The sequence below is a fragment of the Battus philenor genome, unplaced genomic scaffold (genome assembly GCF_028537555.1).
Source record: "Battus philenor isolate CCGP_79_NKW_IND1 unplaced genomic scaffold, ilBatPhil1.0.hap1 SCAF_28, whole genome shotgun sequence".
NCBI classification, from domain to species: Eukaryota; Metazoa; Arthropoda; class Insecta; order Lepidoptera; family Papilionidae; genus Battus; species Battus philenor.
The window spans coordinates 4,627,386-4,649,713 of record NW_027181691.1 but is presented as its reverse complement, the minus strand read 5'-3'; the positions used below and the strand labels follow the sequence as shown (position 1 = coordinate 4,649,713).

Genomic DNA, 22,328 nt, shown 5'->3' with positions numbered 1-22,328 from the left:
ACGATTAAAGAAAAAGTCGCGAATAAACTAGCAAAAAACCATCGCTAAGGGGAAAAACCTACCTAGTACGCGATAGTCGCTCAAATATTCAGTTGACCGTCTTTGACAGCGAAGATGATATTACTACCGCATTTCCAATAAGATCGAAAATTGGAAACGACCTGCATCATACCTCTACCAGACCTTAACTTCAAAATATGTCACCACATTTTGGATTACAAAATCCATGGCTAAAAAAAGTTTGAATATTTGGTAATCTGTAAGGCCCTTTTTACTTTTTTAGCCTATTATAATGTGTTCTCCATAAGAATCCTGCTCTAAAAGTCAGGTTTCGGATCATGGTACACCTCGCAGGCTAAGCGAAGGTAAGTGGTTGTCACTTATCTCTCCAGGATTCAATTTTTAAAAAGGAAGGCTATTTATAAAATCAACTATAAAATTTTGTGAGGTATACAAGATTGTACTCATCTGTTCAATTGGGTATAAATAATTAAAATACATACGATAACGATGCGTTAATAAAAAATGTTTTAAAAATAAGGCTCCGAAAGTGTGATCGGTCCTCAAGCTGCGAATAATCCGGTATAGCAATGCAGTTCTATCAGAGATTGATTTATTCAAATCGAAAATCCTTTGGATCCCTTCGCCGCGGGCCCGCGAATTATTTGTTTTTGAATAGCAATTATATTTTATTTTATTGAACACATCGTCCCTCGCATGATCCGCTAAATACCTAATGTTTCCGCGAATTTCGGCGGGCGTCCACTGTAGCCTTAAATGGCCTACTTTTAGACATAAATGCTTATAAAATTACCGATAATTAGGGTGCCATGAATATAACAACTCTCGTATCAACGTTTTTATGCATTCGCCATTTCAAATCATTTAGTTACAAATAAATGTATACTTAAATAATTTTTATTTAAATTAAATTTAAATATCATCATTTCAGGCCAGACTTTTAGTGCTGAACACGGGCTTCAACCTTAGATTTCTAATAAGTCCGATTGGAAGCGGCCCGCATCCATTACTTTCTGATAACTTACCCAAGTAATTATAATTTTCAACAGTAAAATTGGACGATTAATAAACAAATTTTAAAACTTTACTATGACTATTTCGAGAAATATAGCATCACAGCTCAACACTTAAACTATTTTGTTTATGTTCTTTATTATTTATCGGTTATTCAATCGTTTTACTAAAACGAAATAAAATAAACGTCTTATTCTTTAAAAAATTACTAATCATAATTAAAAAGCAAAAACCAAGTTCATGAAGCGTCCTGAATAGACTCGACGTAGCGCCAAGAATTTCTCATCTGATGTGACAGTGGGCGTGTCACATCGTTCGTACAACCGAAATTTCTCCGAAGATACCAGATGCCGGTAAATGCCTTTCAGTAGGCGTCAATAGACTGAAATGATGATAATGATGAAAGACCTAAATATGCGAGTATAGTTTGGATCTTTATTTTAACTTAAAGCTAAACAATCCTGCTGATAGTGAGCCATATATTGCATCGTTACCATCCTTGTATTCGTTAATTTACATTTAAATCCTTATCATAAAACACTGTTTTCGATACATTTAACATCTGCTATCCAAAAAAACTTCTTATCAATAGATAAACCACTAAAATCGCACTATGCAAAAAAATGTCATCTGCATATAGCATCTGGTCAGTAAAAAACCGCCTATTACTATGCATACACATAGCACAAAAACTCGCATTCAAAACTGCATAGAACAAACACGAATACACAGTTTTTTTAAAATTTCGGTGATTTTTTTATCGATCGTGGCATGTGCCAAACTTCCTCTGCTTGCGGAACAGACAAAAAATTCTATTGACTTTTTATTTATACGATTTATTTAGGGTGTGGACGGTGGACTTCCTTAACTATAATGTTTGTATGTTCGTCGGTTTGTTTTGCTGTATAAACATAGTTTTTTGAGTGGTCAACATTTTAAAATACACTTATGATTAAAAAAGCCATTGTCGTAAAATAGTTAAAAACTTTTTGTTTTAAATTCTAAATACGTGTGAATTATATATACTCGTAAATACGTATTAGAAATACATAGAGTCAACTTCAACTCTACTTACTATGAAATCTCATAAATAAAGTTAGACTTACATCCAAGTTCTACTTTTAAAATTCATTAAATTTTATTATTTACTGTTACACGGATGTTTTAATTGAAAAATCAAATATTAAACGAATATTCAATATCATGCTTAATAACGTACTAACATGGACTTATTACTAAAGTTGACACGCACAATACACGTCTGCGATAATATTATTCAAAAGACTAGCACTAGATCAAAACTAATAAGGTTCATACCGTCATCATCATTATTGCAGCCACAGGGGGCTCTTTGACTTTTTTTGATCTACAGATTTACAACATCGTGTGGTTTTTAAATTATTTCGCATATCTTAAATCTATGACAGGGACTTTAAATTCAAATAAGTTTCATAACATTTTTTTAGGGTTCTCTTTTGTTATTCGTCAGAAGTTCTCTTATTACATCTTTCATTCATTACATATTGTTGTACACTCTTTAAGTTTTTTTACTCAGTTTAGTTTTTTTTTGAAACGATCTTCCGCCAGTATCTTCCGAAGAACTTATAGGATCGTTTTTCCAGCTTGTAGGTGTACTACACTGCGTTTGCCGATCCGTAATCTCTAGTACAAAGTCTGAAGGCCCTAGTGCCCACCTGTTCTGCGGGGTCTGATCACTGCCACTTCGCTGAGCTATGTACTTTCGTTCGTCTACGGGTTTCCTAATCACTTATTGCAACTTGTAGAGAAATCACGCGCATAGCCCGCTCCTCGGCTTGTTCACCGAATGCGAGCTACGCCCGAAGAATTACCACGTATCACCGCAGTAAGTCATCCAGCAACTGCGAAAACAGCCATTAAATTTATTATAATTTATGGATTTTCGGAGCGTGGCTAAGCTGAGCGGCAACGATAATATACTATAGATAAGATGTTGTACACAAAGAGTAACATCCATATGCAATCATAGATCGTAACAAGAAAAAAATGGAAAAAAAAAACTTTCGCGAAAGAAATATTATGTCTCTATACCAAGTCAATACATATACTCGTATAATAAACTGGTCTATGTAAAAAAAATATGATAATTGCCAACACACAACGTCAGCACAGGAAATAAATTAAGTTTGTTATATCATTATATAGGCTTCATCAAAACAAGTAACTTTTTATGAGCAACCGTGTGTAATATTACAATACTCCCATGTGATATCTCTGATTTATCATTTAATAAATTTCGAAAGTTTATTTGAACAAAACATTTTAAAAATCTAATTGTAGTGTAAAGGATCTTTTTAGTGATATGAAACTAGGAAATTAAATGTACACTACAGTAAGTATTGGGAGAGTAATCACAAAAAAACTCATCTGAGTTTATTGTAGGCTGTTTTAGATCAGGGAACCTTAGGAACCCTCACAGCTGTAATTTGTGGAATGCTATTATTGATAAGCTTAATCTGTTTGTTGTTCCTATCAAATTGGCTCATTATGACGTAAACAAGTGGTCACTGTCAACTATTCTTTATGGATAATATTACCCAATTATTTTAAATAAATTATTATCATTTTGATATATTTCTAATGAAAAGTAAAACTTTCAGTTTAGTAAGAGTCCCTCCAATCGTTATTCAATAATTATGAATAATTTGCAACGTCGCATTGAGAGTAATTTAAAAATGTCCAAAGCAGTTGCCGACACATCTGCACTCTTAGCCATTAGCCACATGTCCTCGGAATTAATTTCATACAATTGCATCAAAAGGCAAAATTGAAAAAAAAATCCAAAAAACGAAATGGCACTGGTGTTTCCGTAAAAAATGAGAGTCTGGTAGCACGTGCCTATGTTTTTTCATCTCCCACACTTTCCCATCTCCGTTGTGTTATAATCCTAACAATTGTTGGGCAAATTAAGAAAAAGTTTGCTTGCGACGAAATATTTATATGGATATGCATTTTATCAATTTTCTCTTATAACTTTTTCGTGTTACGAACTATATATCTTATTTCATTACACTATACTCATTAACATCTTTAATTTTTTACTTTAAAATGTAAAATTTAAAGCAATTTTTAAATAAATGTTAAAAATTATAGAATTCAAGAGATTTAGTGAATTAAAAGTACGTGTAAATGCTCATAAGAACGAATGTTTTAAATTTGAAGCCCATTATATTTTTTTCTATGTTAATAATTAAAACTAAGTAACATTATTCCTATACATTTATAAAGAAAAGTTTACTTTTATTGACATCAATTTATGTATAGTTTATGTTAATCGTGAATGTCCATATATTTCTGTTCCATGCGAGCGACCGCGGAAGTGCCCGCAATATGCCGCCTCTTCCTGTCTTTTTACCTTCCTTGCCAAATTAAGTGTTTTATCAAGTTTTTTAAACATTTTTTACAGAGACATAATTTGACGGCTGGGGATCGGCTCGTGCTCCTTCCAGCTGCCGCAACTTTTGCTTTCTCGCTGTTGATAATTCGTAAATCATTCGTAGAAATTAAAAAAAAAAGGTTTTGGACATCACATGTTTTCACGGTTAACCAACTACGCTTGTCAAGTTCGGAGTGAGTGTACAGATACATTATAAAATTCCACAAGACATTTTAGACATTACTTACTAATACAAATTATTAAATAGATCTTACCTATAGTTTTCAAGAGTTTTTACTTGATAGAAATTATTGGAACTTGCTTTGTTCATTTATTTACAGGGTTGATTTTACAACGTAAACATGATTGCTAAATTTTATTTTAAAAGTACAACTGTTGAATTTCTGGCCGGCTTCTCAACACATCAGCATTCCAAGCAAGTGGTAGCTTTCTACTCATAATGTTAAAAATAATCGACGATTCAAAAGTGTGTGTAAATGCCTACTTGAATAAAGATATTTTTGAATTTTGAATTGAATTGCAAGTTATTTAGTGTTTTTAATAAAATATGCTGGTTTCAACGACGTATTTCTTTACCTTTAACAGACATCGATAATGTTACTTCACAAAAAGTATGCCCCTATCGAGAATTAAAAGTAAGTAGCCCATAATTGTGAAACCTTTTTTTACCTGACTTATACTCTGTCCAAGTGGCATTTGCAGATACTACGAGTTCACGGGGGCAAGGAGCAGAGAGCTCTTAGTCTAAAACCTCTTTTAAGGCCGTGTAGATCATGGGCTCTCTGAAGAGTCTCAGCTCGAGCCGCTACTTGTTACAGTTTCACCGCTCGGCTGCGACCAATTCCCAATGTATCTTTATCAAAAAGAAGAGTTTAAGCTGACGCTCCATAAATTGACGAGACTCAAAAGCCTCCAAGGTATCATACCTTGGACTGTCACTCGTCGATAATACTAGCTATTACCTACCTGTAATATCACCTCCGATATAGCTGATGTCCTCGTCACATATGATGCCTGACAGCTTAACCGCGTCTCAATTAGCTATTATTGGACGTTTTTTTTATTATGTTAAAACTTAGAAAATTACGCATAGAATTTTCATAACTATATTCATGATTTCAGCTGTAGAAAGTCTACTCGTCAGCATATGCTTCCCCACATATTTTTGTCCGATTAGACCAATTGGAAGCATCCTGCATTCAGCAACTTCAGATACCAAAAAAAAGTCGAAGAAAAGTATAAAAAAAGTCGCCTTAACTGGGTTTATCAGTCCGTGGTCTCTATTATAGAACCCTAAGGCTCCAGCGGTCATAAGTTATACGCGCTATGTGGTCTACTCACAGCCGTTTCAAGTTGCCAATCCGCTGGACTTTGTCTGTTACTTTCAATTCGTTTTTGTGGAGAAATCTCAAGCATAACCTTTTTGGCTCGCGCTATAATAAACTAATAAACTTGCCAATGACGACCATACCATACGTAAAGTAAAATTTGTTATGTTAAAATAATTGACAGATTGAACCGGGAAATGAACTATAACTAATTTATAATTACAATGTGGCTATAAGTAATAAACTTCATTGTAATATGCAAGTAACAAGCTCATTACGCTCATCAATGATTAAATTCAAACTAAGGTCGCGAGTATTATCGCAAACAACGGCCGTCCAGCATTTGAATACATTAATATCGTTGTCTATTAACAGCTCTGGCTGAGCGCCAGTAAATGGTATGACATGTATTCATGTATATATTTCCTATAAAACCTCCGACATGCAACCAGGAAATCTTTTACATATGCAATCAGCCTATATCTTTAAGTTAAAATGACTAATGAGATTTAAAATACCGTAAAGTAATAGGAAACCAGCTTAAACTAGCTTAAACTTAATATTTATATTATAAAGTCATTTATAAAGATATTTTTACAGAAAATATCACGATTTTAAAAATTATAATATCAATAAAAAGATATAAACAAATAACTAGAATTTAAACCTATTACAATTATATTCAAGGCTAGAATCAAAGCCGTTTTATCAATAGTCTACTGAGCAATACAAAAAATTGTAAATACTAATTAATATTACTTATGATGTCTGTTCCTGTTCCTGTTTTTTGAATATACGACTATAGTCCATCCCTATGAAATTCTACACGAAACAAATTATGTACACTTCCATTTTAAATAACTTGTTGTAACCAACGCTTCAAGAGCTCATAAGTATAACTCTATGAGTTGGTTCCCTCATAACGGAGCCCCTTGTCATCCATTTAATGACAATATGGAGATTGTAGGTGAAATGTCCCCATGAAAAGACATATCGAAGAGAGGTGATTTAACATGAAGTCCAGATTAGTTGCAGTCTTCTGCGGTTCATCGCCGGTTCTAAAGATATCTACGGGGAAATGTACCATAACAGCCACGCTTGATAAGCAGGTTGGCGATAGTAGTGTGGTATTATAGTGCACAGGGAACTTTGGTGGTGATTTTTTGAAAACTCGTTTGTGAAGAGTAGCAATGCTATATAATTTAAAAGTGTGAATGATATGTAAGACTGTTTAACGGGAATCGAATAAGCTTCCTACGATCGCAACCCTCAGTTCTCTCCCACTGTACATGTGGGTCTTCTTTACTCTCCTAAAACAAGCGCTTAATTAGAGCAAGACAATCAATAAATTATATATAAATTTTATAAAATTGGGAGAATGTTTCCGAACACCGTAAAGACAATTTTCAAACAATAAATTACATTCCTTACTATGTTGAAGAAAAATATATATTCGTCAAAGTAAAACGTCTATTTTACACATTATTTTCAAAAGCAAACTTTATTAGATTACTCTTTATACGGATCATTTACCATACCGCTTGTTTTATTTACAATTTAGGTTTTTTTCGCCTGTGTTTTGATTTAATGGTATTACAAGATTTTATGTGAGTTACGCGTTGCATTTTTTAATATCTTACAATTATCATAAATCTCCATGTCTAATTGTTTGGTACTCAAATAAAAGAAACATTTAAATTTAGCTATAATTTGAACAATTTATGTTTGATTAAATTACTCGTTAAAGTCATATTTTAAAAAAAAGGAAATAACTTTTAACATATACTTCATATTCCATAAGCCATCACTATGTATGATCATTATATTTTTAATTTATAGTCAACGTCAAAGAAACGGCGTTGTTTCTGCCAAATGGCGTGCGAGGGCCGGGTTGAACTTGTAAAAAACAGTGCGATCTCGTGCCAGATAATTAAGGCTTTTGAGGAATCATTTTATTAGAAAAAAAAAAGTTTCGCCTTACCTGCGATATCAAAACTCCAAATATATTAAGGGTGTTCCGAAAAGCAACACGCGAAAATGAATATTCCAATATATGTAAAAATCACTAACTGTCCCCGACCGCTTAAAGTAGTTTAAAATATAGAGATTAAAATCCATTCTTGGTAATTGCTATGAATATTATTTGAAAAAAATTGTTTTTGAAATTATCTTTTTTAAATATTTTATTTTCATTCCTTGATAAATATTTTGTTACTTATTATTATTAATTTATTACAGTTTTGTTTGAAAATCTGTATTTTTTGTAAACGCGTATTAGACCCCGTTGCAGTTGAAATTTCATAAATACCATTCTCAGCTGATCTCTTTTTACAAAAGGAATATTCGTACTAAAATATAAGTCTCTGAGTGTTAAGGTTACAAAAATATCGTGATGAGATATCGAGATTTGTTACCGCACAATATATTTTTGTAGCGTCGAATGATTATATTGAATATTGTCTTTGTTCCGTGATAGTGTTGATGTAGATATAAACATATGAGACAAAGGTTTTGTAGAATATAGACGGAGATAAAGATAATGCATTCAATTAATATTATGTTTTTTATGATAAAATTATGCACTGCCTTGAGGCGTGTGAAACAACTTACCTCTCATAACACAGAACAATATTGTTTTTACTTTCATAATCGTTGCATTTGAAAAAAGGGACACTCTGTATAAATTTTACTATACGTCGAATAACCTACGTGTTCCGAATCTATCCGATACGCGATCTCTAAAAAACATATAGTTTTTTTTAGTGAAGTGAACACAAAAGAAATTCTAATAAAAAAGTCCGATTTCGCAGATGTTGATTTTATAAATTTCTTGCACGTGGTTTTCGGGTTCCCTTTTTTTTTCCTTCTCGCTGATGTGTGCGGTCCTCATATTGGTTACAAAATTGTCTAAAATTGCTGCAACTTTTCTTAATTATAAATAAATTGCGTCGAAGGAATGCGAATGTAGCTAGCAGCTGTCAGTTTTGCTTATAAACTCTGTGGATAATGTATAAACAGATAATTTATGGAGATTGCTCTCAAAAAAATAAACAGCTCTTATAATCTATCTCGATAGTAAAGACATTAAGGATAAAAGGTTTTAGAGTCTTATTACAAATTGTTTTCTTCGTAATTAAATACATCTGTAGATAAATTTAAGCAGTTATCGATACCATCATCTTTCTGCCTTTCAATGGACTTCAACTGTTAAATAAAGATCTTTAGTAGGGGCAAGCGGTGTAATGGTACTCTAGTCTAGGCACCCCCCCCCCCACTACCTTGATGACGTCATGCCAATTACGGAAAGATCTTTGTGCGGTGCATTTTCTAGTATGAAGCCCTTTCCATCATGTATTTTCTAAACACAACATTTTCAAAAGCGTATTTTTATAAAATTTTATGCATTACTGATTCTTTCTTTAAGCACTTGTTTGAATTTATGTCTTAATTGTGTTTTTAAATTGACGCGATATTCAAAAACTCAGAATATTGAAACTCATAACCGGGATCCGTTGCACTAGATCCCGTTCTGATGCTACGTTTCACTTTTATTACAGCGACATCTCTAGTCAAATATAAACAACTCTTTATCAAAAATGATAAATTTTGCACAGCCTTAACAAGTATTTTATTTGTTCACGAGCTTAGGTAAAGTTTTCATAGATGGCGTGCTTTACCTATAAATAACTAATACATTATAAATACAATCACTCGACAAGCGTATATCACCATATACCTGCCGTATTGTATAGAACCCCAAAAGAAACTTCGTGTGAAATAATACTTTCATAAAAAATGTTTAATATTTTAAGTTAAGTCTCATCAAGTCCAAAAACCACATAATTAATAAGACGTCTGCCATAAGACGCTCGGGAAAAACATTTCGTAATCCTTAAAACAATTATCCAAGCTTCTCCCGAGTGCCATACAAATTGTAACTATCTTATCTTTTTTAATGATTGACTTAATACATATTTCCAACGACACGTTTAAATTATTTTTAAATTTTAATATTTTTTTAATAAATAATGATTATCCTAAATATAACAAAAATGTGTTTCTAAGACATTTTTATTTGTGTACACATATTAATATCAATAAAACTATACATATATGCAATAAAGATACTAACATGTTATAAAATAGATGCTAAGAAATTAAACAATCATGCACGGTCTACAATTTCATGAACAGGCAATATGACTTCTAAGTATTTCATAAATAAACCCCAAGTAAAAAATTAGATTGTTCATAAATACCGTCAAAGATCTGTAACATCTAGGTATGTTGTCTACACTGTTTTATTAAAATTTATAGCTACATACTATTATGAAAATATATGTATGCGCAAAACAAATGTAAATAAAGAAAGTAATCTTTTAAATAATAGATGCAAATAAACTTAAACATGTGAATCATGAGTAGATTAATTTCTAAAATCGCTTAAGCAATCATATTATCATATAACTTAACAAAAATTTCGTTGTAATTTTCATGCCTGTGACATATAAACTCTTTCTCGGTGACGCAAACTGCATGCTCGCCGTCATATTTCACTCCATTGTATAGAACATTCATATTCTTTACCTCCCGTAATATATCCCTTAAGCAAGCACACTGCCAAGGATTCTGGTTAAAGAAGAACTTAGAAAGCTTCGTCCCAGAATTCTTTAACTCCAAACAAAAATTATATGATAAATAAGTTATCTTATTATCAGACAAATTAAGATTTCTCAATGCAGTTCCTATAAATATATTCACTGGTATAGTGGTGATGGCATTGTGAGATAAATCAATATTGCCCAATACAGGTAAATTTATAAATAAATCGTCGGGTATATATTTCAACTTATTATCTCTCAAAACGATCATTTTCAAATTTCTCAGCGGCTTTAACGACTTCCCGTTTATATATTCCAAACAGTTCTCCGCCAAGTTCAGTATTTCTAAGTTATCTAAGTTAACAAATGTAGCAGCGTTCTCAATCTTGCTTATGAGATTCGTCGATATCATTAAATGTTTCAAGTTTTTTAAATTAGGTATTGTCGCAAATCTTGGCACTTCTTTTAGAAAGCATCTATCTAAGTTTAAAAAGTCTAATGCGCGAAATGCATGTAATAGGTTATCAGGCGATTCTGACATGTCGTTCCTAGAAAAATCAATAAATTTTATTTGTTTACTTCGATCAAAAATATACGGATTTATCTCTCGTCCCACTAACGAATTGCTGGATAAATCTAAATGTTCTAGCTTAGTCAACGCATCGAATATGCCCAACTTTAAAAATATTAAAGTGTTTCCTCTTAAGTCAAGAAGTTTTAAATTGGGTTTTTGGTCAAATAATCCTAGAGGAAATTCTGTAAGTAGATTGTAAGACAAATTTAAATAAGCTACTTGTTTAATACCGTCAAGTACACCTAACTTGAGAATTTTAATTTTATTTTCTGATAAATCTAGATATTCTAAGCTAGGTAAACCTTTAAACGACTCGAGTTCTATTTCAGATATGCGACAAGCTTTAAGTGTGATACCAGTTGTTACGTTGTTATCTGAAATAAGACCTCTCTTTAGAATGTAATCACTGTCCCCAGCTGTGCATCCAATGTCTTTCAGTCCATTATTTGATTTACACAATGGTTTTGTTTCAACCAGTAATAATAGGTTCAAAAGCAAAGTACATAACAACGCCACCATCATTTCTTCCAATCTGAAATATAAGTAAATTATGTTGTATTTAAATTTATTCGGCAAATATCAAAATAAATGTAAAGACTCAGTAGCGATTATCAGTGCAGGTGGAAAGCTTAAAATGAACATTATGAAATATAGCTTGCTTCACAGCTATTCTTGTGATAAGTCTAATTTATCGATACATTAGCCAATTACGTCTATAGTACGTAAATACTACTATGTTCTGATCTTATGTTTATAAATACTATGATGTTATGTTATCTTATTTTTACTGGGCTAATTATACTAAACGTCACAAGTGACAATTTTTTTAATCCTAAGTGTGGTTTTTATAGACTATTGTAAAATAAAACTATGTGAAACTCAAAAATAGTACAGAGTGATTAATTTTCTGTCTACTAATATATACGGTACACTCTACACAAAAATTAATGGTTCCAGAAATATTAAATAATGTTATAATAATATTAGTTATTGCTTACTGTCCATCCCTGTAGATTTTTTACTGGCAAAAGTTATTAATATATCACAATCCAATAGAAAATATAAATTAATGTAACGTATTTCAAAGTGATCACATTACACAAGGTATATAGAAATCGGTGTGAAACGTTTTTTGTGGGAGGCGCTATACATTCACTTATTTTAAAATTTTACACCTTTTATCAATCACCTAGTATGTCATTATTTTATTAGTGAAGCCAAAAAGTACTCGTTGGCAAAAATTTAAATCATGCAAAGCATATATCACTACGTAGGAACACCAAAATTTTATATTATTTAGATCTTTCTAGTATTTATTTATTGTTAGTAGCAACTTTATAAAAATTATTTTGCATGAACGTGTAATATACTGGCAACACTCCAGATTACATAAGATAGACAATATTGTTAATATCTAAAAATACAATATCATTTAACTTAGACTCACCTTGATACACACACTATTATTGAATTCTTACTGAGACGAGAATTTATAATATCACTCTCAAAATTAAATTACGTTTGAAAAAGATCAGCGGACATATCTAGACGAATCTAATAGTATATTCACAGGACAGGCCGCGTGGAATCACGCCGGGTTTTCCCAACGCAATGTTTTACTTACTATAAATACTTGCCTGTGTGTACCACGTCTGCAAATGTATATAATAAAGTGAAGGACAACTCTCGCAGGGACAATAATATACCATTCTTATTAAGTGTATTTAATACTTTTTAATATTTATGTTTATATAAATACAGTCACTAAATAATTTAAATTGTATTATATCTAAACATTAACAAGACAACCAGACATCGACATCGCACTTGGAATTGCTCGTTGAAAGAGACAGTGGGTGGAGCACATCGGTAGTGCAGCCAACGGCAGTTAGGGCCGCAATAATAACTCGACAGGTGACAACGCTTGGATCAGCCTCCACTAGGTGCATCGACCACATAATCAAGATCGCGGAGGTTCGCTTGAAGCTAGCAGCTCAAGACTGGTCATTGTGGTAATTAATGAGGAAGACCTGTACCTTGCATTAGGCATCTAACAGCGGACATGTATGAATAAATTAGCAGAGAGCATCCATAACCTAACATGGTGATAATAGTGATGATGATCAGAGTTTATAAAGAATGCCCGGTGTAATCATTTTGATAGCATTATTTTTTTTAGGCACATCAATATCACCGTAAGAATATAGGGTACGTTGGTGATGGTTTAAAGAACTCAATACTAAACTCATATAAATTACATAGACCTTTAATAAAGCCTTAAAAGGCTAAGTTAACTTAATAGTAGTGTCACATTATCTACACAGGAGTGTCGTTGCCACAAATTGACCTAACTTGACCAAGCAAACCTAGCTAATTGAAAAGTTTTTGCAGCAAAACTTATAAAGTAAAATTATTAACATGATTACTTTGAATTAAGATCTATTACAAGTAAGCCCGCTTGTGGCAAAACACACCGAATGTTCTCCATCAAACTCGTGGCTACTGTATTGAATATTCATAATTTTTACTTCATTAAGTAATTCATTTAAACATGCACATTCCCAAGTATTGGGTATAAATAGCAGTTTTGATAAATTTATTCCTGTCTCTTTTAATTTTGAACAAAAATTCGCTGGTAGAAATTTTATTTTGTTATTTGATATGTTGAGATTTTTCAATGAAGTACCTTTAAAATTACTAACACTAAGAGAAGTTAACTGATTATGAGACAGTTCAATATTAACTAATTTGGGTACGTTTTGGAAAAGGTTTTCTGAAATAACTGTCAATTTATTTTTTCTTAAATAAATCGCTACTAAATGTATCAAAGGTTTAAGGGCACTTTCGTGAATAAACTCTATGTTGTTTTGCGCTAAATCTAAAATTTTTAAGTTGTCTAAATTAACAAATGTAACAGGATCATCGATTCTTTCTATTTGATTGTTAGATAGTATCAGATGTTTCAATGATCGCAAGTTAGATGCCGTTGCAAATTTAGGTACTTCTGTTAAAAATGTCCTATCCAAATTTAACTCTTCTAAAGATTCTAGAGCATGAAGTAGGTTATCTGGTGTTTTAGACATATCATTTCTGGAAAAATTCAAATGAGCTATTTTAGTACTCTGGTCAAATATATATGGATTTAAATCTTTTCCCGATATTGAGTTACTGGTCAAATACAATGTCTTTAAACGTGTAAGAGGGTCAAAAATACCTAACTCAAATGAATGCAGAGCATTACCAGTTAGATCAAGAGTAACTAAATTTGGTTTTTGATCAAACAGTCCTAGTGGAAATTCCGTTAATAAATTGTAAGATAAGTTTAAATGCGTCACTTTCAAAGCTTCATCAAGGACTCCTAATTTAAGAGTTCTTATTGTATTCTGTGACAGGTCCAAATGTTTCAGAGATGGTAAATTTTCGAACGATTCATAATCCACATCCGTTATTTTACAGGCACGTAGAACTATCTTAGTAGTTTTGTTGTTGTCAGAAACGAAACCTCTTTTCAAAATATAGTCACTGTCTCCGGGTTTACAAATCACAACTGTTTTTGAAGGACCGTACAATTTACACGTCGGCTCGGCGCTTATATATACACATAAACACGCCACAGCAAACCACCAGTGATCTCCCATTGCACTTCTTTCTGAAAAAGAAAACAAATAATCAACACACTTATTTTTTAACAAGATCAAAAATTGATGATGTTATTTGCTGCTTGCAAAATAAACAAGCTGAAGTAGCTGTAGTCCGATTGGACCTTAAGATTCTGGAGTGGAGACCACGGACCAGCAAGCTCAACGTATGACGTCCAACCACAAGGCTGAGAGTCGAACTTGGTACGATCTTCGGGAGTAACTCGATACAGACCGCTTACATCCGGTTCTATTAGAAATCTATAGAAGACGCCTATGTCCAGCTTTTATTACTAAGCCTAAAAAGATGATGATGATGATGAAGAAGATGATGATTTGAAAATTTTATTATTATTAAAGTTGTTTTTCATGAATTCATGTGATTTTATCTAAATTTCTAAAGTTACCTTTTGAACTTTTTCATTTACTTTAAAATTATTGACGTCTTATGTTAAAAAAGTGAAGATTAAAAAATAAAGAAAAAGATTATCCGCATAAAGGAATTAAATATCGATAGTTATAATGATAATGGTACTTTAAAATTTATTCCAAAATAATATTAAAATTCCTTTAGGCGCACCATACATTGACGAAACGACCAACAAGGTCGTATATATATAAGTGATAAAGTTTTCCTTGTACACTATCTTTCTCGTCGTATACTGTTGTGGTCGTCAGACCAGCTATATTGTATTCAACTTAATAAAATGAGATTCATAAGGTCAAAACATAAAAATATTTTAATTATGAGTTTAGTTATTACGGATCTGATGACGTTTAATGCCTTGGATATAGGTCTAAAGAAAAAATAATATCTCGCAAAATAATAATCGTTGTAATGATTTAGCATTATTCATTATCAAAATTTCAGCAATAGGACGTCCACTGCAGTAAGACCGGTAGGAAGCCGTGTGCAACCAGAGTCTTCCACATTAACACGGTGGGCCGTCCACCTTATAGGTGGAGACCCTATGCCGCGCTTATTGGTCCGCAGTCTCCACTCAAAACTGGCTCCAGCCACCAAATATTCCTATTTATTTTTACCGCTCCGGTTAAAATTTGTATAATAGATGGTAAAAGGTTGTTGATAACGAAGGTGAATATATTGTTGATTATTAATAAAAAAAAACTTTTAAAAACAACAACAACTTTAAAAAACAAAAGTGACATTACTTTCCGGTCCCCATAATATTTCTCTACTAAGACAAGAATCGGAAATTGGCCATATGTAAAGAAAACGTGGTCATGATCTTAGTGCATATATTATTGTCAATGCATTCAAATTATCAGAGGTATGATATTAAAAAAAATCTGAGTAAAATTATTATTATTTCACCTTTGCCACCCATAAGGCTTGAATTGATTAAGTAATAATTTTATTAATAAACATTATAAACAATCATCCAAATATTACTCTCTTGTGCAACTAAACTCACTACTTGAAACTCAAACAGAATGCACTCCGTCGTAATTTTCTCCATCGTATTCTAAATTTAAAGCTTCGATTTCCCTTAAAAATTCTTTCAAACACGGGCATTGACATAGGTTACCATTAAACGAGATCATTTCCAATCACACTCCAGAGGATCTCAATAATAATTGAAAATTTCTTAAAAAACGTTATGACAGATTTTGAAACATACGAGATGGAATCATGTTTAGCTTATTTATAAAGAAAGTTTTTTTGTAGATTCTTTAATGGTTTAAACGCATCTTCGTTAATTAACTCTATTTCATTTTCTGCTAAGTGTAAGACAGCTAAGTTTTCTAAATTTAAAAAATAGGCCATCTTCAATACTGTTTATTATTTAATTTTTAGCAAATCCGGATATTTGTTTTAAAGAACGTTAATCTTAATTTTAAAATACTACACATTATCTAACAAAGCATTTCTCGAAAGATTCAAGAACAACATATTACGGTTCCGTGTAAGAACGTTTTCATACCTGTACCATTTATATTGTTTTTAGCTATATTTAAATAAATGATTTGTGTGAAATGTTTCATTTTAACAAAAACACCTCGTATCTAACAAGCAACGCATGTAACTTTACGTAAAAATAAGGGTTAATTTTATTTATAAAGATATGTAGTTATATTTATATGAAGCTGCGATGCTGTACATTATTCTAAAATACAGAACCCTTTGCAACAAAAAATAAACACACTTCACTTTTCGAAACAGTTTATTGATAAGTTTCCGATTGGAACAGAGTAAATCTTACGGACTATTATTTTTCGGTCAGGTAAGGTCAGTAAAGAAATTTTTCGAGTTTAGAATGCAGCAGCAACAATGATGATCAAATTATGATGATGATTATCCTTAGGTGGAATCGGCAAAGGATTGTCTTCTGTTGGACATAGGCTACGTACATAGGACCGACTGGACACGGCCGGCATCCAACGACCTTCCGATCGTTATCAGGCTGAATGTCAACCATGGCGTCATATTGAGTCAACGGGTTCATAAGCAATGTAGATGCTATATGACGTGCTACTCAGGAATCATCTAATGATAGACTTAATTATTTAATGGAATCAGGCGTTACCTTGCGGAAGTCTATCCTAAGTAAGAAAAGGACTAATATTTAGCCACTTCCGCACATGCAGTGGTAGTCGTGCAACAAAGTGCACCGCCCGCTAGCCCGCTGATAAATGCGTATGCGGCAAACAATGCAAATTACACAACCGCCACCGTCAAATCACTCAACTCGTATTTAACCCCTCCACATCTTCAGGAGTTATGTTACACCGATTAGTAAAGGAGACACACTTAATTGAGCTTCCCATGAAAATTATGCATAAACGCATTATATATTTAATATAAATATATATTATGCGTGTGGTGACATGATTAGAGTAATACGTTATGAAAAGATCCAAATAACAAAATATTCTTCTTTTAAGTATCATATTTATTATTATTTAATTATATTGTTTATAATCAAATACATATTAACAAATAAATAATAAAGCTTTATTTACATTTATCAAAAACCTATCATAAAGTTTAAATAAGTCACTGAATTTAATAAAAACAAAGATTAAAAATATACAAAACATATAAATTCAATTCAAATTATAGTTTTATTCACTTAACTCTATATATTATCGTACATGTTTATAAAATCCTGATTTACATCCGGTTGTCTCAAGCAAACAAAGAGTCCGGCCGTCACACAAACTGGACGTTCCCCGTTGTAGTTGTTACTATCGTATTGTACATTCATAACATTAACTTCCCGCATCAGCTCCTTAAGACATGCGCACTGCCACGGATTTCTGCTAAAATAGAAATTTCTCAGGACAACCCCCGAATTTTTCAATTCCAGACAAAAGTTATCTTGTAAATATGTTATTTTATTATCTGACAAATTCAATTTACTTATCTTGGTTGCTCTAAATGCGTTGACAGGCAATATTGTAATTAAATTATTTGATAGATTTACTTCGTTCAGTATAGGCAAATTCGTAAACTGATATTCTGCAATTGTACTCAGTCTGTTCATGCTCAAATCGAGAGTTTTTAATTTTTTTGTTGACGAAAACAAATTTTCATCCATCTGTTCAATGAGATTCTTTGTCAAGTTTAAAACTTCCAAATCGTTTAGATTCTTAAATATGGTGCCGTCGCTAATTTTACGTATTTTATTATCAGCTAGTGTAAGATGGGTTATAGTATCCAAATTTTGAATTGTTACAAATTTAGGTACTTTAGTGAGAGAGCATCCTTCTAGATTTAAGTACACTAGTTCTCTAAATGAGCTTAGTATGTTGTCTGGAGCATCTTCCATATTGTTTTTATTGAGTAATAAAAAATTAACATCGCCTGTTTTAAATACATCAGGCTTGAGATCTTTTCCTTGTAATAAGTTATTTGACAAATGTAACATACTTGTTTTCTTAATCACGCCCGGATCCAACTTCTTTAAAAGGTTACCAGTTAAATCAAGCTGGAGCAAATTTGGAATTTGATCAAACAAACCGACGGGCAAATCCGTTATCAAATTAAAGGATGCATTCAAATTTATTAATTTTGGCACTTTATCGAGCACTCCTAAAGGTAGTGTAGTTATTTTATTGTCCGATATATCTAGCTTTTCGAGTGACGGTAGCCCGTCGAAGCTGTCAGTATTTAAACTTGTTATTCTGCATCTTCTAAGTGTAATACTGACCGTGTCTTTATTATCAGAAACAAGACCTTTGTCCAAGATGTAATCTGTATTACTGGGAGAGCATTCAATGTATCTGGAACTTTTGCTGTCAGAAATGCAAGATGGCGACTCGGCTTTAATACTGATAATTGTAGCGAACAGAGCTAGTACCAACCATTTGCAGATTTGCATTGTCGATACCTATAACGTAAACAATAATTATAATTAACTTTCGATTAAGTTAATTTTGTTTAAATGTTTTAAAGTAATATACATCGCATAATTAATTCATTGTTTTATATGTTATTATTTAAAAAAATGTTTCTCTTTAATTTCACTAATTTAATTTGATCATGTAATTTAAACTGGACTTGTAAATTTTATCAAATTATTCGATATTCTTAACACTTACAATTTAACAACGAACAACTTCTTTCCTTTCGTAATTCTTTCTTTAATTTCTACCGTAGATCGTTCACAGTTGGACGTGGGCCTCTCCCATAGATTTCCAATAGTATCGGTCGCAAAGGGACTAACTTAACGACTTACGACGCTGCACTTGTCTGTGGTATCCACTCTAAAATCATAAAACTTACGCGGCTATACTTTTTGCGACCTGCCGCTTCAACTAGCCAATCCGCTAGGCTAAGTCTGTTACTTGCGTTCATCTGAGATAGATGTCGAGACATCTTTCTGATTCGATATCGTAGAGACATCGAGTGTATGCTCAAGATGTCTCTAAGATATCAAGACATCCCTATCCATGCCTTCTTCCTTCTCCTTTTTTCCTGTCTGTGAACACCTGTTAACACAGGTGCTTTTCACCTGTTATAATTTACGAGGTAACAAAACCACTAAATAAATAACAAAACTAAATAACAAAACCCAGTATGGGTTTGACATCCTCGTCATATTAAAGACTCATCTCAAAGATTACAGCTGGCACTTTAGTTTGTTTTATAATATATTTTAATTATAATATGAGATTTTAATTTAAAACAGACATGATAGTCATCCTCATAAAAACATTTACATTTAAGAGAAGTTAATAATTAGGGGCCGTTTATATAATATGTCACCTGAAATTTCACTTTTCAGAAGACCTCTGTTCTCATTAAATTACGTTATAGTTCCAGCGAATCTCCTAGAAATATTACGTTGCCAAAGCTAAAACTCCTTCCTTAAAAATAATCATACCAAAAATTAAATTTTTTTAATACTAACGATGACACACTTAATTATAATTCACGGACAGAGACCGCTGTAACTTTAAGACTTTAAAATTCTGGAGTGACCACTGACCGGTAAACGCAGTCCACGTAGACAAACTACCTTGTAAGGATCTTTGGAAGACGCCTGATGCAAGTCGCTTCCGATCGATCTTATTAGGAAGCTATGGTTGAGGTCTATGTCCAGTCGTGGCCGTAACAACTAGTAACAAAACTTCAATAAATTAATAAAGTTTAGAAGCTGAGGAAAAAGTTTTTATTTATGATAAAGAAAAAGGTGTCATTTTTTACATTGCGTTGCCTTTGATGTGTTTCAAGTTATGCTGCTAGCCGATCTAGGCTTTGTCCAGGTATCAAAGGTATCAAAGCATGAATCGGATTAAAACCAATCTTTCCGTATACATTTTTTTTAATGACACCTTAGTTAAAGTAATTGACTTACTTATTTAAAATAAAATAGTAAAAGTGAATTTACCTGTATATTCCTTGTAATAATTATGTGTTCCCTGCGTTTGTCACTGAACTATATTTAGAACAAACAGCCTGTTATTTAAACACGTCCTGTGAGCGAGACGCCACAAACTGCACTCGATACTCAAGGGGTTTTCCAGACCGCATCACAGTTTTATCTCTCGTTCGTTATACAAATGTGTGAATAAAATTATGGGATTGGACTGAGCTCTAAAAAATGGGATATTTTATGACTTAGTGTGATATAACGTTTGTCTTTTTACTAAGCGTAACTAAGAGAAAGACTAAGACATTTAATATCTATATTTATTCCCAGCATAGGTATAGCGATACAAAACTCAAATGCTCCCTTCTATTTTATGACATTCATTTTCAATGGGACGTTTTTTGTTTAGCAACAAACTTATCTATCAATATGTCAACAAGATTGGTAGTTTATTAAACTTGTTTTTGGTTAAAATTATCTTGCCAAGAGCTTATATTTCTTTACTGCTCGTCCATTAACAAATGGACCTGGTATTAATTTTAAAAATTAACGAAAGACACATTTGTTATTCAAGACTTACTTTAATTGGTAAATGTGGGACACGTCTGTGTAATTAACTAAAGAGGTATGAACAGGTTATGATGAGTAACTTGATTACTATTTTCTTAATTCAAATACACTTTGGTGTGATAGTATTAAATATGTAACTTAGATGCACATCATGTCACATGCATGCGAAAATTAGATTTATGACAATTTGATACTTGTGCAGGTATTGTTGACAAACTCACATAACCGATAGCTCATTCACTGGTTCGACGCAAACTTACAATTAGAGAGAATTGGCAGGAATTTCAAAACATACAAATTGGTCTAATATAAAACGAACGGTCAGTGTTATGAATCAATATATATTTATATTACATATTCAGAAAAAGTAAAAACAGATTAAATTATTTACCTTAATTATTATCGTATGTCTGACTTTTGCATGACCTGTCATCCGTTAGTCTGATATCGCTTGATTTAACAGAAAACGTGTAACGTCAACAACTAGTATATATAGAGATTTAAATAAATAAAACTGAATATAGATATCATTATATCCATATATGAGCATTAATAACTACATTTGTTTCTCTTATTTATATGGCTTATACGTCCAGAGATAATTTGTAAGCAATTATCAAATGTTTCGATAAAACCCGAGTATGATAAATGTTTATGCAAGCAATAATATTTATATTTAAACATTAGTTTATTTAAAAGTACTATCCACTAATGACAAATACGAGCTAGTTTTATTGACAATAGGTATGAAATGTGCTTTACATCCAGAGAATTACCTCATAGATTGCCACAGAAAAATTTAATAACATGAAATCATATCAGTAATTGTCTTATTATTGAGTCACAATACACACAGAGATAGACACATACAAAGTTATTTAACTTACTAAATACGATTGCTAAAAAGATCTAAATTTATACAAAAAAAACACTACGTACATCTCTCTAAAATGATTGACAAATAATTTGTGATTCAATTGTTTTAGATCATAAAAAACATAGTTTTTATAAGTAAATTTACTTACCAAAATATTTGTAGCCTTTAACTTCGAACGATGATAATAAATCAAAAATACTGGAAAACAGTTCATAACATTTTCACAAATCTCTTATAAAGTTTGTGAAGTAAGTTTATAGAGTGTAATATGAATTTATTTTACAAACTTGTGAACGAAACACGCTACTCGACTATAACCTGTTATGTACTGGCGCAAACGCCATCTGGCGAACGTTTTGTTAAAAATAAATTAACAGAATACGTATTACATTCCAAACTGTTCTATTGAATTGATTTTATTTTATTTTA

General features: G+C 32.0%; 2 protein-coding genes across 7 annotated transcripts; both read right to left on the bottom strand.

The window, feature by feature from the left end:
* Positions 1-10,242: 10,242 nt before the first annotated feature.
* Positions 10,243-12,612, bottom strand: LOC137925906 (leucine-rich repeat-containing protein 15-like). Its single transcript, XM_068769385.1, has 2 exons — positions 12,422-12,612; positions 10,243-11,506 (listed from the first exon to the last, which is right to left on the bottom strand). The coding sequence occupies exon 2, from the start codon at positions 11,494-11,496 to the stop codon at positions 10,243-10,245; it is 1,254 nt and encodes a 417-aa protein (XP_068625486.1). The 5' UTR covers positions 11,497-11,506; positions 12,422-12,612.
* Positions 12,613-12,710: 98 nt separating this feature from the next.
* On the bottom strand, positions 12,711-22,208 carry LOC137925907 (carboxypeptidase N subunit 2-like). Of its 6 annotated transcripts, XM_068769387.1 has the most exons (4): positions 22,048-22,208; positions 20,471-20,676; positions 20,069-20,197; positions 17,641-18,967 (listed from the first exon to the last, which is right to left on the bottom strand). In XM_068769387.1, exon 4 carries the CDS (start codon positions 18,956-18,958, stop codon positions 17,714-17,716), a length of 1,245 nt encoding a protein of 414 aa, XP_068625488.1. In that variant the 5' UTR covers positions 18,959-18,967; positions 20,069-20,197; positions 20,471-20,676; positions 22,048-22,208; the 3' UTR covers positions 17,641-17,713. The 6 variants fall into 6 exon arrangements, with proteins under 6 accessions (XP_068625491.1, XP_068625492.1, XP_068625493.1 ...); XM_068769390.1 differs by lacking the exons at positions 17,641-18,967; positions 20,069-20,197; positions 22,048-22,208 and adding exons at positions 12,711-14,623; positions 21,414-21,451; XM_068769388.1 differs by lacking the exons at positions 20,069-20,197; positions 22,048-22,208 and adding an exon at positions 21,414-21,450.
* Positions 22,209-22,328: the final 120 nt, after the last annotated feature.